At 50.0% G+C, this 14,812-nt stretch overlaps 1 protein-coding gene across 9 annotated transcripts in view; it reads right to left on the reverse strand.

Annotated features, from left to right (window-relative positions):
• PPP6R2 (protein phosphatase 6 regulatory subunit 2) overlaps positions 1 to 14,812 on the reverse strand; it is a 62,404-nt gene that overhangs the window by 26,131 nt on the left and 21,461 nt on the right. For 8 of the 9 annotated variants that reach the window (XM_043441275.1, XM_043441276.1, XM_043441273.1 and 5 more), the window contains one exon: positions 6,599 to 6,841. The exons of the other annotated variant lie outside the window; for it this stretch is intronic. In XM_043441275.1, the coding sequence (XP_043297210.1) occupies positions 6,599 to 6,825 (227 nt within the window). In that variant the 5' untranslated portion in view covers positions 6,826 to 6,841. The remainder of the gene's footprint in view (positions 1 to 6,598; positions 6,842 to 14,812) is intronic. 9 annotated transcript variants of the gene reach the window in all.

Genomic DNA, 14,812 nt, shown 5'->3' on the forward strand with positions numbered 1-14,812 from the left:
TGGGGGACAGGGCTGCGGTCAGAGAGCCTGACCACCGCCATTTTGGCTAATGGGCTATTTCCCTACAAATATCAATATATGTAAAAATGTATTATTCCTTTGATAAAAATGATCAGACACAACACAGTCCTGATCCCAGCATGTATAACCTCATACCACTGTGCTCCCTGCCTGACCCTCTCACAGACATGGGCCACAGACATGGGTCTCATGGGTCACGAGACACCACATGGGTCTCACAGACATGTGGCGCCAGACAGGCCTGCGGCACCCAGAGCCCACCACAGCAGTGCAGAGACAGGCCTGGGGCCACACACGACACGCCGGGGAACATCGGTGAGGGTGCCCAGGGCCAGGACAGCTGGAGCCTGCCAGAAGCCCTGAGGGCTGCCTGCCCTGTGGCACAAGGGGCACATGCCACACGGGGCCTGCTGTGTAGCCTCAGGCACACGAGTGAGCCTCTCTGAGTCTGAGCCGCAGCATCCAAACATGGGGGGCTGAGCATCCCCCCCAGGCTGTGCACAGGGCGGAGCGGACCCTGGCACATGGCCAGCCCCGGGTCAAGGTCGGCCGCAGCGACCCTCCAGCTCTGGGAAGCCACCCAGAGGGCCCCAAACTAAGGCGCTCACTGTGGGTCAGCTAGAGGGGCCTAGGGTTCAGAGGCTCCAGAGGAAACAGCTGACGGCGCACATGGCCCACCAGGCGCAGCAGGGGTGGGAGCAGGGCCGTCAGTGTGGCTGTGGGGTGTGGGGCGAGCCCAGGGAGCAGAGGCCCCACGGGGGCCCCAGAGGACGCTTTCCAAGTGCGGTGCTGGAGAAGACTCTAGAGAGTCCCTTGGAGAGCAAGGAGATCAAACCAGTGAATCCTAAAGGATATCAATCCTGAATATTCATTGGAAGGACTGATGATGGAAAAGTCCCTGATGCTGGGAAAGACTGAAGCAGCAGGAGAAGGGGATGATAAGAGGATGAGATGGTTGGATGGCATCACTGACTTGACATGAGTTTGAGCAAACTCCTGGAGATAGTGAAGGACAAGGAAGCCTAGCGTGCTGCTGTCCATGGGGTCGCAAAGAGTCGGACACCACTGAGGGAGTGAATAAACAAACACACACCTCCCCCAAGTTACAAAGGGCAGTGTCAAACAAGTAGCTGATCAGAGAAGGGAGAGGCTGAAGAAACAAGGGAGGGGCAGTCAAGAAACAATCGTACAGCTCTGGGGCAGGGTCCTTGCTGTAGCTCAGTCGTGTCTGACTCTTTGCGACCCCAAGGACTGCAGCACGCCATGCTTCCCTGTCCTTCGTCAACTCCTGGAGTTAGCTCAAATTCATGTCCACTGAGTTGGTGATGCCATTGAACCATCTCGTCCTCTGTCATCCCCGTCTCCTCCCACCTTCAATCTTTTCCGGCATCAGGGACTTTTCCAGTTGGTTGGCTCTTCCCATCAGGTGGCCAAAGTATTGAAGCTTCGGCTTCAGTGTCAGTCCTTCCAATGAATATTCAGGGTTCATTTCCTCTAAGATTGACTGGTTGGCTCTCCTTGAAGTCCAAGGGACACTCAAGAGTCTTCTCCAGCACCACAGTTCAAAGACATCAATTGTGCAGCACTCAGCCTTTTTTATTGTCCAGCTCACACAACTATACATGACTACTGGGGAAAACCATAGCTTTGACTAGATGGACCTTTGCAGGCAAAGTAATGTCTCTGCTTTCTAATATGCTGTCTAGGGTGGTCACTGCTTCTCTTCCAAGGAGCATGCATCTCCTGCTAAAGGGATACACACAACAATACCTTTGAGCTCTTCAGTAGAACTAACCCCCCCCCACCGCCCCCACGGATGACAGTAACTTCAGGCTGAGCCCAAGATTCCTGGAGCTCTGCCCTGTTACCTCACCACCAACCAAAGAGAAGAAAGCACCACATCGCGCAGCCCTCACCTCAAATTTGCCTCTAAGCTTCTCCCCTAAAACTACTGAGGAGTTCAGGCTTTTGGGCACTGATGCCAAGCAAGGCCCTCTAGGTCTCCCAGGCAAGGAGGCCTTTTTGTCCCCCATTTCCTTTAGACAAAGCATCAATTCTTGGCTCAGTGGTAAAGAATTTGCCTGCTAACACAAAAGACACAGGTTCAATTCCTGGGTTGGAATGATCCCCTGGAGAAGGAAATGGCAACCCACTCCAGTATTCTTGCCTGGAAACTTCCATGGACAGAGGAACCTGGTGGGTTCTAGTCCATGGGGTCACGAGTCTGACATGACTGAGGGCGCGCACACAGCCTTCTTTTTTTTTTCACAGCCTTATTCTTATAGACAAGACTGCAGCTTCCATGCCCTTCTTTTGAGTTCCAAAAGGCAGAACAGTCACTAATCAAAGGAGGAGCAGCCAGGAAACTACGTGAAGCAAGATTAAAGGGCCCAGAGAGGCCCATAAAAGATTAGGAGACGACCACCAGAGACCCTGCACACAAGACCCTCATTTTGTCAGCAACCCCACTCCTAAGAAAGTGTGCAGAAGAAAGAATGCAAGAGTTACTGCTTTGGTCCTTATCACACACCCCTGCCTAATTTTATAATCTCTCCCGACTCACCAGGAAGCGGGGGCACAGTCCTTGAGGCATTGGCCTATTTAGTGTTCCCCTTTTGCCTGGCAAAGTAATAAAGCCATTTCCCTGGTGGCTTAGATGGTAAAGAATCTGCCTGTAATGCAGGAGACTGGGTTTGATCCCTGGGTTGGGCAGATCCCCTGGAGAAGGGAATGGCAGCCCACTCAAGTAGAATCCCACGGACAGAGAAGCCTGGTGGGCTACAGTCCATGCGGTCGCAAAGAGTCAGACAACTGAACAAGTAACACTTTCACTTTCTTTTCCTTCTCCTCCACAACTCTATCCTCATGTTTCTGTTTGGCAATGGTGCACAGAGAGCCAACATTTGGCAACAGCACAAGCCACCTCTTCTTGCTCAGCCCCACAGTGAACAGCATTGCTCTGCTCCCACCTCGGACGTTCCCGTTTGGCCTCGCAGCGCTCCGCGCACAGGAGCCTGTGCCCCGTGGCTCAGCGAGGCCTGCAGGCACACAGTGGCCCCCAGGCGGGGGCGGGGGGGGGGGGGCTCGCTGCAATGAGCCTCCCTGGTTTTGTTCGCTTTGTTTTGTACTTTTTTATTACTAATTTCTCCCAAACTCTCTGACTATAAAGTGCCACTTCTGAGATCCCCCTGTCCTGACCCAGAGGATAAAGTCCTGGGAAACTGCAGAGCACCAGAGTTAAAGGCTCTGGGATGCCCCTGAGGAAAACTGGGGGCTTGTGGCATCAGACCTGTCAGCAGCAGGGCCAGAGTCAGCAAGAGAAGGTGTGAACGAGCCGCGTGGACGTGTCAGTGAACACAGGCTGCCCCCAGCCCTGGGAGCCCCGCGGGGACCCTCCGTAGAGCCGCCACCCTCAACGGCGTGCCGTGAGGGGACTCAGGACGGGAGTGCACAGGATGCGGCCAAGACAGCTGCAGGGCAGGCCAGAGGAGTGGTGCCCTGAGCCCAGACCCCACACCTTCCCAGGCCCAGAAAGGCGCTCAATCCGGAACGTGAGTCGTCTGGTCTTCTTTAATGAACAGTAATCTTCTGAAGTTCTGACTACCTGGTCTTTGTTGCAAAACCTCCTACACATTTTGGCTCCTCACTAGCCTCTTCAGAGGCGTCCCTGAGTGATCTGGGAGTCCTGTCCCCAGGGTTTAAAGTCTTCAGAGAGTCCGCCAAGTAAAACGTAATTCTCAGCTTTTAAGTTGTGCTTTTTTTTTTCCAGTTGACAAAGACAACCCTGGAGTCTTCACAACTACAGGAGAACCATGTTCAGTCTGGTCGTGACCCATCAAGGCCAGCCAGAGGGAAAAGGATGCACTCAGACTGCGCCCCAGCGGTGCCAGCCACGCAGCCCTTCTCAGGAGGCTGTCAGAGAACAGAATTCGCCAGGGGCAGCAGGCAAAAAGAGAGAAGGACAAAACCCGGGAACACAGGAGGTGGCTGCAGGATTACCGGGTGAGGAAGGGGAGTCCAGGGCCGTCAGGGCGGAGGCTCCCAGGGCCTCCGCACACCTCTCTGTGGCCTGCCCAGCTGCTCCCCAGGCGCTCAGCGTCCCCCTCTGCTCTGCCCCACAGGATGGGGTGGGGGTGCGGGAAGCCCTCCCTGGGCTGCCAGACCCAGCCCTGCTCCCCACAGGCACGCAGGTCTCACTGACTCTGGAAGAGGAAGCCCTCCTCCACCCACTGCCACACCACCGCATCAGAAACAACAGTGGGAGCTTGGCATCCACCTGCGGACTCTTGTCTCATTTCTCAAATGGTCAAAGCTCAGCAGACAAACTGCATGGGAACCTTAAGAAAGAGCCAGAAGCATCCTCAGGAATCTTGGGCCAGCTCCCGGCCCCAGGCTGCTGCAAAGGGCCTCACCTGCACGGAGCTCCTCTGGCATTAGCAGAGCAGCCAACCACTTAGGGTGGCCCCCAGGCCCCGCTCTCAGGGGCACCCCTACTTCCCGGACAGGTCTCTGCATAATCCAGCCTGCAGCCAACGGGCTGACGCGGCCGTCAGGGCGGCCACGGGGGCAGCCGTCTGGAGGCTCAGACGAGCGGGCTCCTGCCCGCCACGCTCGCGCCCAGCACCCCGAGGGCCACGGGGAGTGGCTCAACAGAGGCCGCGGCTCAGAGCCCGAGACAGTCCAGCCTGTGCCCTCGGCACCTGAAGAATAACCCTGACCCACGCCCTCCTCCAGCTACTGCTCATCCATCCACCCAGCCTATTTCTCTCTTCAAAAAGGACGTTTAATTTTAACTAAAAGCAAACTAATCTTTAATAAGCAAGTTAATTTTAAAATTAACTTTTAAATTAAAAAGGTTCTACTTTTTTTAACAGGCGACACGTACACATGTTTTAACAACTCAGTATGACCAGGCTCGTGAGGAAGAGCCCCCATCCCCAACTGCAGGCCATACTGCTGAGACAGTCACCACAGCCTCTTGGCACCTTCTCTATTATTCACCTCCATGTTTCCAAATAAAACACAAACAAACATCTTCAGCAATTGCAGACACTACAAACCGACCTCCTGTGTGACGCTGGAGCTCTCACATCATCCGGCCCGTCCGCCCCATTGCCCTCTCCCCACCTCCATAAAATTATACCACAATTCTTAATTAAATCCCTATCTGGGGCTACCCTTTTTGTATAAACAGGCAAACACTGTTCCATCTGCTTACTTTTATGTGTCCCTGCCCAGAGAAGCAGGTTTCCTTGTTCCCTTGTTTGCGCTCGCTGACTGCCGATCTCCCCAGACTCTGACTGTAAAGCTCTCCCGATCTCTACTGCCGCACTGGGACCCTCTGCCCAGAAGCACAACCAGCCCCCCAGCCCTCCTCCCCATCCCACTGCTGCCAGTACCTCAGACAGGAGACCCTCACTCGGGCAGCAACAGGACCCCTTTGGGAACAAAAGAATTAAAGGAATGGGGTCAGTAATGGTGATGCGGAGGTAAGACCAGGCACATCTCAAGAGATGGTCTGACAGCCTCTGGCCCCCCACAGGTGGCGGCCCCGAGCCCCGGCTCCTCCACAAGCAAGTCCCTGCCTCTCTCTGGAGCACTCCAGTCAGATGGGTGTGCAGACCACAGCCTTGACCCCCACCCCCTGCCCCTGTCAGCTCATCTTGCTTTATTTGTCTCCTGAGTCACCAAAGACATTCTATAGATGGTCAGAGAGTAACTATTTTAGAAGGTCTATGTTGTCACGGCCAACAGGTCATGGGTATATCCAACAAGGCTTTACTGATGGACAATGAAATGTGAATTTTGCCATTTTCAGGCAAATAAACACTATTTTTTCATTTTTTTCCCAACCATTTTAAAATGTAAAACCATTTTCAGTTGGCAGATCCTCCAAAAAGAAAAAATCTGACCACAGGCTGAACCTCCCTAGCCTGTTCTAAGACGTGACCACACACGCCGACCCCAGTGGGACACATGAGGAGCTGAGGGCACCCTGTCTGCCCTGACTCCCTGTGCCACCAAGCCCTGCTCCTGCACGTCCCAGGGTCTGAGTGCGACCCGGGCGGCACCCTCAGAGTCAGAGGCCAGTGCTGGGTCCCCCCCACCACCTGAGGCCCTGCCGTTCACACTCCTCTGTCCGCACCCAGCCCTGGCCCCTTCTGTCATCCCCTAACGTCACAGCTCTGAGGCCAGTTGGGACAACTAAGGACACAGCACATTTCCTTCAGGCAGAAGACCCCATGGTCAAGCGGTCACATGCGCCTGTCGCCGGGGACTGGCCGTTTCACCAGGCTAAGTGCATGTATCGGCCTCTGTCAGGGCTCAGCCTTTTTCCAGTACACATTCACCCAGAACGCTTCAAAGCACGAAATTGCTGCTCACTGCAACCTAGGGTGAGGAATCACACACGGGGATCCCCAGACCTTAAACATCACAGCAGCAAAGCCCACTGGGCCCTTCTCACACGTCAGGTGGGGTCAATGTCCAGGGTCAGTCGCTCCCTTCGAAAGCTCGGCCCCAGCCGTCCTCAAGCCCTGCCCACTGCCCCCGGAGTGCAGTCCGGCCCGGTACCCACTTGAAGCGGGCCCTCTCCTCCAGGTCCAGGGCCGGGTCCTGGGTCACAAGGCCCACCAGCTCCTCCATGCTCTGCCGCCGGCACAGGAAGTCCAGCAGCTTCCGGTTCTGGGCCTTGCACTCCTGCAGGATGTCTTCCCCATCCATCAGCTCCCGCAGCGTCACGCCCTCCTTATCCAGCAGCTTGTCAACGTGCGACGTGGTGCTCAAGTCAAACTTCCAGAACATGGTGCCGGCCACAGAGCTGCAAGCAGACAAGAGGGTCACTTCCCCCAGCCTGCGCATGCCAGCCTCAGCCACCCTGCACCCAAGTCCCAAGTCCACGCTGGCCGGCCCGGGCTGCAGGGGGTGGCCCCGTGGGCCGCCCCCGCCTCCTCCCCTCTCACCGGAGCTCCTGCTCACGGCCCCGGGCCCCAGGCCACACATGCCTGTCTCCCCGTGTCAGACAGCAAATACCCCTCCACCCAGAGAGTTCACGACTCACAAACCTCCTCCCAGTGTCCACCTCCCTCTTCAATCAACACTGCCCACCTCTTCCCAGATGTCTCCAAATCATGTACATTTTTAACTTTCTGTACATTATCTTTGAAAAAACTTTCTGATTGAGGAGAGACGGCCCCTCCTGTGCAGCCAACTCTGAGAGCAGCAAAGCATTTCCGTGAGCGCATTTCCAGCCTGCAGGCTGAACCCTCACCCCACCCCACCCCCGCGGGCCCACACGCCAGGAGACCCGTTCCTCTGCTTTCATCATCCCAGCACCAGGGACCCGGGGCCAGGCAACCAGAAGCCACCCACATAGCTTAAAGCCTGCCAAAATTATCCAAGCAAGCCGACCCTAAGCAACTCCCCTGCCCGGCCTCGCCTTTCATGTGGAAACCCCACAGAGGCCACAGCCTCAGCTACCCACCCTCCCCCGCTCCTGCCTCCTGAGCCCCCCGCTTCCCTACTCGGCCCCGCTGAGGTCGGGGCTGCCCGTCTCCAGGACCCAGGAGGGCAACAAGCTTTGCTCTCCTGTCTCTCCTCTGCCTCCTCCCGAAGCCACACCTGCCCGGCCATCTCATAGGAAGCACAGAACAGTTCACAGAACAAACCCAGCAGGCCAAACTCACGACAGCTCCTTCCGCTCCATCTGTGCTCCTCTGCCACCCCCACCTCCCTGCCCCCATTCCCCGTGACCTTGCTGGGTGAGCAGGGCTGCCCCTGAAGCCACCACTCCTCCGCCGGCACACTGAGGCACTAGACTCCCCACCGAGGGCCCCTCACCCAGCAGCCCTTGGGCCGCAGCCCCAGCCCGTCCCAGCCCCGGCTCTCTGGGTCCGGACTACACAGGGTCTGACCATTCAGCCAGTCCCCATGGCAGTCTGTGAGCCTAGGGTGGTCTGCAACAAAGTTTTCAGTGTTGGATACAAAATGAAAAACATAAGCCTGTATTTTTTTTAAAATTAATCAATTATTTATTTCTGCATTGTTGCACTGGGTCTGTGTTGCCTTTCTCTAGTTGCAGGGAGCAGGCACTATGCTTCCTTCCAACCTCATGCCTCTTCGATCTGCGGTGGCTTCTCTTGCTGCGGAGCATGGGCTCTGGATACTCGGGCATTAGCAGCCGCCGCGCGCAGGGTCCAGAGTGTGGGCTCAGCAGTTGTGTTAGGTTCAGCTGCTCCGCCACATGTGGGATATTCCTGGACCAGGGATCAAACCTGTGTCCTCTGCATTGGCAGGCGGATACTTAGCCACTGTACCACTAGGGAAGTCCTCAAAGTCTGTATCTTTAACAAAGTCAAACCTGTATTTTGAGATTATGAATCTTTTCAGTGTTAAATCACTACTTACAAAATCACGATGATAACAGACGGGGGATTTATCTGATCTAATATTTTTTATTGAGAGGAGTAAAGGACTCCCCACACGACAGGAAGCCCTAGTTTGTCTGTGTGAAGCCCACCTCTCAGGAGCCCATGGCACAGGCCCCCCAGCTGTCCAGCCATGCCCTCCACAGCCTCTTGTCTTTGCTGCATTGAACTCCCTTTTCCAAAACACAGTCTTCATGTTCCTCTCACATTGGCGTTAAAGCCTATCTGGCCACAAATGCCCACGACTCACGAGGGTTCTTTTCCCAATGTGCCTCCAGGTCCTCTGGGGACTTCTTGCTGCCTCCCCAACTCCACCCTTGCCACGAGTATGTTATCTCTCTCCCAACACAAACCGCACTCTGCCTTTACCCTTCTGCACATGCTCCTGTGTTCGGGCCCTTCACTGACAAAAATCCCACTTGCCAGCAAGACTCAGATGTAAGGCCACTTGAACATTCAGTGCAGGGACTCCACAAGTCAACCTGCACTCAATGTCCATCTAGGCCCTAACATCTTCCTTATTTCTCTTGTAAGGAGTGCAGATGGGTATTTGTGTTGCTAGTCACAGACACTAGGGGACCAGAAAAAAAGATTACTAGACAGACCTTCAGGAAAAGATGGCTGTCCCCACACACATCAGGTGACCTCTCTCCTAAAGCCCTACAGAATGACTTGTGCACTTGGATAACATACAATCCAGGGAGGGAGACCCCCACCTAACCAGGGCTGTTTTTCCAAACAAGAACTTGCCAGACAGGGAAGCTAGAGGTGGTCTCTTTGTGTCCTGTTTTCAGCCAGAGTGGGCAAGTGTCCTGAAGTCAGCTTGTCCCACACTAACACAGTATACCATTCTTCTAGTTCATATTTGCTACACCCTGCAACATCCTTTTACTGTCAACATATCTGTATCTTCATATTTAAAGTGTTTCTTTTCTAAACAGCACACAATTGATATGGTCTTGCTTTGTTATTCTGTTATTCTTTGCCTTTTAATTAAAGTACTTAGATTATTTAATGTAACATGGTTGAGTTTAAGTAATTTGAAAAAAAGTAACACATTTATGACAAAAAAAAAAAAAGACTCAATAAATTAGGAAGAAGGGAACTTCCTGAACCTGATAAAGAGCATCTGCTAAAAACCCACAGCTACCAGCACACTTAACATGCTGGAAAGACTGAACGCTTTTCTCCCAAGATTGGAATAAGAAACTAAGCACGTCTATTCAAGATTCTATTCAAGATCTACTTCTATCCAAGGTAGTACAATAAGACAAGAAAAAAAAAACACATACAGATTTTAAAAGGATGAGTAAAACTGTCCTTACTCACAGATGACATGACTGTGTAAGCAGAAATGCCTAAGAAATCTTTATGGAAAAGAGCTACTAGAATTAATGAGAGTGAACCTAGCTAGCTTACCAGTTACAAGGTCAATATCCAAAAAGGAACTGTATCTCAATATATTAGCAATAAAAAATTTTAACTTCTGCTGTGCTGTGCTTAGTCGCTCAGTCGTATCCGACTCTTTGCAACCCCGCGGACTACACCCTGCCAGGCTCCTCCGTCCATGGGATTCTCCAGGCAAGAATACTGGAGTGGGTTGCCGCACCCTCCTCCAGGGGATCTTCCCAGCCCAGGGATGGAGCCCAAGTCTCCTGCACTGCTGACAGATTCTTCACCAGCTGAGCCACCAGGGAAGACCATGTTAAGACTAGGTTTTTTTTAACTGGTTTACTGACTCAATGCAAACCCAAGTAAATTCTAGCAGATTTTTAAAAATAGAAATTGACAAATTGATACTAAAATGTATATGGGAAAAAACCCAGGAGAACCAAAGCAATTCTGAAAAGAAAGAACAAAGTTGGAGTGTTACCACGACCTGATTTTAAAACTTCCTATAAAGGGAGATTACTCAAGAGAGTGTGGTTCCAGTGGTTCAGCAGAACAAAACAAAAAGACCAGATGCAGACCAACGCACACGGTCAACTGACTTTCACTAAGTGTACCACAGCAATTTAATGGGGGAAGTATAATCCTTTTTAACAAATAGCTCTGGAAAGTTGAGTATCTATATATAAATCAGACCTCAACTCTTACCTCACATCATACACGGATCACAGACTTAACCATAAACACTAACACTAAAATCTTTAGAAGAAAACGTAAGAAAAAAATATTTGCAAACTTGCGATAGATAAGACACAAGGAAAAACAAACTATTATTATTATTGGCTCAAAAAGCAGGAGAAGACACGCTTATAGAAGGAAACGAAATGGCTGGCTACAATTGCCCTGGCATCTTCAGACAGACCTTTAGGAAAAGATGGCTGTCCCCATACACGCTACTCCAGAGCAGCGTGAGCAGACAAGTGAAAGACCCGAAAAGAAGCAAAAGCCCCAGGAAGCTCCTCAGGAGAATGGAATGGAAGACCCATAAGTCTCCTCTCCAAACCCAAGAAAAAGAAATCTTTTTCCAAGAAGGAGCTGGTTAGTAGTGATCTTGAAGAGACAGCTAGCACTGTAAGTCTTCCCAAAAGGAAGAACTCTTTCCCCAAAGGGGAACCAGACAGTGACCCTGAAGAGTCAGGAAACAAGAGTGATCCCAAGAAAACGAGGAAGTTCTCTTCCAAGGAGAAGCCTCAGCAGTGGACCTGAAGAGGCTGTTACAGCAAGAGCTGTGGCTGTAAGAAAAAGAAAAAGCTCTGAAAGCCATCCCCGGAAAATCAGAGCAGACATTTCTCTAGTGGGCCATAACTTGCAGAGACAGTTTCCAACCCACCCCCTACAGCCCAATTAAAAAAAAAAAAAAAAAAAAAACACCTGATAAACAGGACTTTTATCAAAATTGAAAACTTCTGCTCTTTAAATGATATCATTAAGAAAATACACAGATAAATGACAGAAAGGAAGAAAATATTTGCTCTCTATATGTGATAAAGCATTCTTTTTTAAAAAGATGATTTTGTTTATTTTATTTTTGGCTGTGCTGGGTCTTCATTGCTATGCAGCTTTTCTCTACTTGTGGAGAGCAAGGGGTGTGCAGGCTTCTCCCCAGGGGGGCCCCTCTTGTTGCGGAGCAGCACTGCGGCTCCAGGGCTCTGGAGTCTGGCGCAACAGTTGTGGTGCACTGGCTGAGTTACCCCACAGCAGTGGCCTCTTCCCGGACCAGGGATCGAACCCATGTCTCCTGCAGTGGCAAGCAAATTCTCTATCACCGAGCCACAAGTCTCTGACAAAGCATTTTTACTGAGATAACACAAAGAACTTTTATAAAGCAATAATATGAAAAAATACTCAACTAAAAAAATGGACAGGGACTTCCCTGGTGGTCCAGTGGTTAAGACTCTGTGCTCACAACGCAGGGGGCCTGGATTTGATCCCTGAACAGGGAGCTAGATCCCACATACTGCAACTAAGGGTTCATATGCTACAACTAAGACTAATAAAAATATATATTTTTTAAATGGACAGAAGCTCTAGACACTGCAAAAGAAGATACAAAAATAGCCAATAAGCACACGGAAAACGATCACCATTGTTATCAGGAAACGCACGCTAAAGGGCACCACTGGAACAGCTGAGATTAAAACGCTGTCAACACCGTGTGTCCATGAGGATGCAGGGCAGGAACGCCCACACATGGGGAGCGGGACTAACACGGCATGGCCGCGCGGGAGAACTCTTTGCCAGTTTCTTATAAAGTTGAGCATATACTTACCATGTGACCCAGGAATTCCAATCCCAGGTATTACTTTAAAGAAATGCAGTCATAAATCCAAACAAAGACTCCTTGTAAATGAAGGTTCACAAATGCCTTATTCATAATAGCCAAACACCAGAAGCAGCCCAAATATCCGCCAACAGGTGAGAGATAAATGACGCCATTCCTACAAGGGAAGACCACTCAGCAGAGAGGAGCAAGCACCTCTATAAGGACAGACGAAGCTAAAAACCCTGGTGAGTAAAGAAGCTAGGCACAAAAAAGTAAAGCTAAATGATTCCATTTATATGTAACTTTAAACAAAGCAAACTGAACCCATGACAACAAGAAGACAAGTGGCTGCTTAGGGTCAAGGGCTACAGGAGAGAGTGACAAGACAGAGCTCTGGGGGTGATGTAAAAATACTCTGTATCTTGATCGTGGTGGTATATTTATTAAAATTCACAGAATTACAAACATAAAATGGGCCCATTTACTGTATGCAAATTATACCTCATATAATATTATTATCATTCTTTTTTTTTTTTTTTTTAGCTGCACAGCACGGCACGCAGAATCTTAGTTTCTTGACCAAGGATCGAACCAGCGTCCCCTACAGTAGAAGTATGGAGTCCTAACCAATGGAGCACCAAGGAAGTCCCTCAATATTATGTTTTTGTAATATTATTACAAAATATTTTTTAATTTTATTATGTAATGTTTTTGTAATATTCTTTTTTTGGCAGTATTCTTAACAGTGGTTAAGAACCTGCCTGACAATGCAGAAAATATAGGTTCAATCCCTGACCCAGGAAGATCCCACATGTTGCGGGGCAACTCAGCCGGTGCACCAACGACCAAGCCCACGTGCTGCCGTGACTGAAGCCCCCGCGCCTAGAGCCCACATCACACGGCAGGAGCAGCCCCCGCTCGCACTGACGAGAAAAAGGCCAGGCACAGCCACAAACAGACAAAACACCGTACACAACAGTCAAAGAGAGGTCAAGAAATAGTTAAAACAAAGACTTAAGGCTAAATAGTTACTGACAAAACAGTTATAAAGCTAAGTGCAAGATTTAGAAAGGATTCATAAATTGGAGAGGCTTACTATAAAATAACCTGCAATTTACAAAGACATCTACAGGATTTCAGTAACAACAACAAAACAGAAGACAGTCTCACCCAGGGCCCCTTCCCCTCTCTGTCAGCAGCCTGACCTCAGTCTTCACACATATCCCACCAGTCTTCTTCATGGAGGCAGCAAACCACCACCTACCACTCCCACCTAGAATCGCTACAAAACTGCTACTAAAACAAGCTTTGCATTATCCAGTAACAGGATAAGGAATCATAACATATCCTTTTTCAAAAAAATTGTGTATTCACTTTGGGCTGTGCTGGGTCTTGCTTGCTGCATGGGTTCTTCTCCACTTGCAGCGAGCAGGGGCTGCTCCTCAGCATATGTGCAGGCCCCTCACTGTGGTGGCTTCTCTGGCTGCAGCGAGCAGGGGCTACCAGGCACGAGGGCTTCAGCAGGTGCAGCTCTCAGGCTTTAGAGCAGAGGCCTAGGAGGGCAGTGCACGATCTTAGCTGTTCCAAGGCACATGGGATCTTCCCAGATCAGGGATCGAAACTGTGTCTCCTGCATTGGCAGGCAGATTCTTTACCACTGAGCCACCAGGGAAGCCCAAGAATCCTAATATATCCTTCAATCACTGCTCACATTTTTAAATAAAATAGAGCAGAGGTCAGAATTTGGGGCCATGTCAATCAGGAGAGGAGCATGTTAACACAGTTGTCTTACTTAAGGAAAGCAAAGATCCTATGAAGCTCGAAAAGTCAAACACCCATAACAAAAGGTCTTAAGTTCAAGGTCACACACACACACACACACACACACACACACACAAAATAGAATGTGCAATTTAATCAGGAGTAAAACAATCTATCCAACAGAAAATAGAAAAGGAGATATAAAAAAGGGAAGTACTAATAAAGGAAAACGTGAAACAAAATGGTAGAAATTAACACTAACATACAGCACTGTAAATCAACTATACTTCAATAAAAATGAATTTTAAAAAATAAATTAGTACTACTAGTAATTTTAATAGTTGTATAATATATGGAATAAACTAATCAATGCAAAAGAGTTTTCTCAGATTTAATTTTTAAAAAACAATCTCCAACAAAAGACACACTTTAGGGGGACTTCCCTGGTGGTCCAGTGGTTAAAAGATCTGCCTGCAAATTCCGGAGACACAGGTTCGATCCCTGGTCCAAGATCCCACATGCCACAAGGCAACTAAGCCCATGCACCACAATTTCTGAGCCTGTGCTCACAATAAGGAGAGCACTGCAACGAGAAGACGGCCCACCCCAACCAGAGAGGAGTCCCTCCTCGTCACAAATAGAGGAAGCCCATGAGCAGCAACGAAGACCCAATGCAGCCAAAAATAAATAAATTTAAAAAACAATTTTTTTAAAGAAAAGCTCACACACAAAAAAAATAAAGAAAAGCTCACCTTTGCTCAACTCACCTATTACACATAAACCAGCACTGTGACTAGAAATAAAACTAAGGTACTCTCACAGTCATTCACTTAGACTGACTATTACCTCACTGGCCCACATCAGTACAGTTCTGGGTCTTTCAACCAAAAAT

This window comes from Cervus canadensis, chromosome 21, assembly GCF_019320065.1.
Source record: "Cervus canadensis isolate Bull #8, Minnesota chromosome 21, ASM1932006v1, whole genome shotgun sequence".
In the NCBI taxonomy this organism is placed as follows: domain Eukaryota; kingdom Metazoa; phylum Chordata; class Mammalia; order Artiodactyla; family Cervidae; genus Cervus; species Cervus canadensis.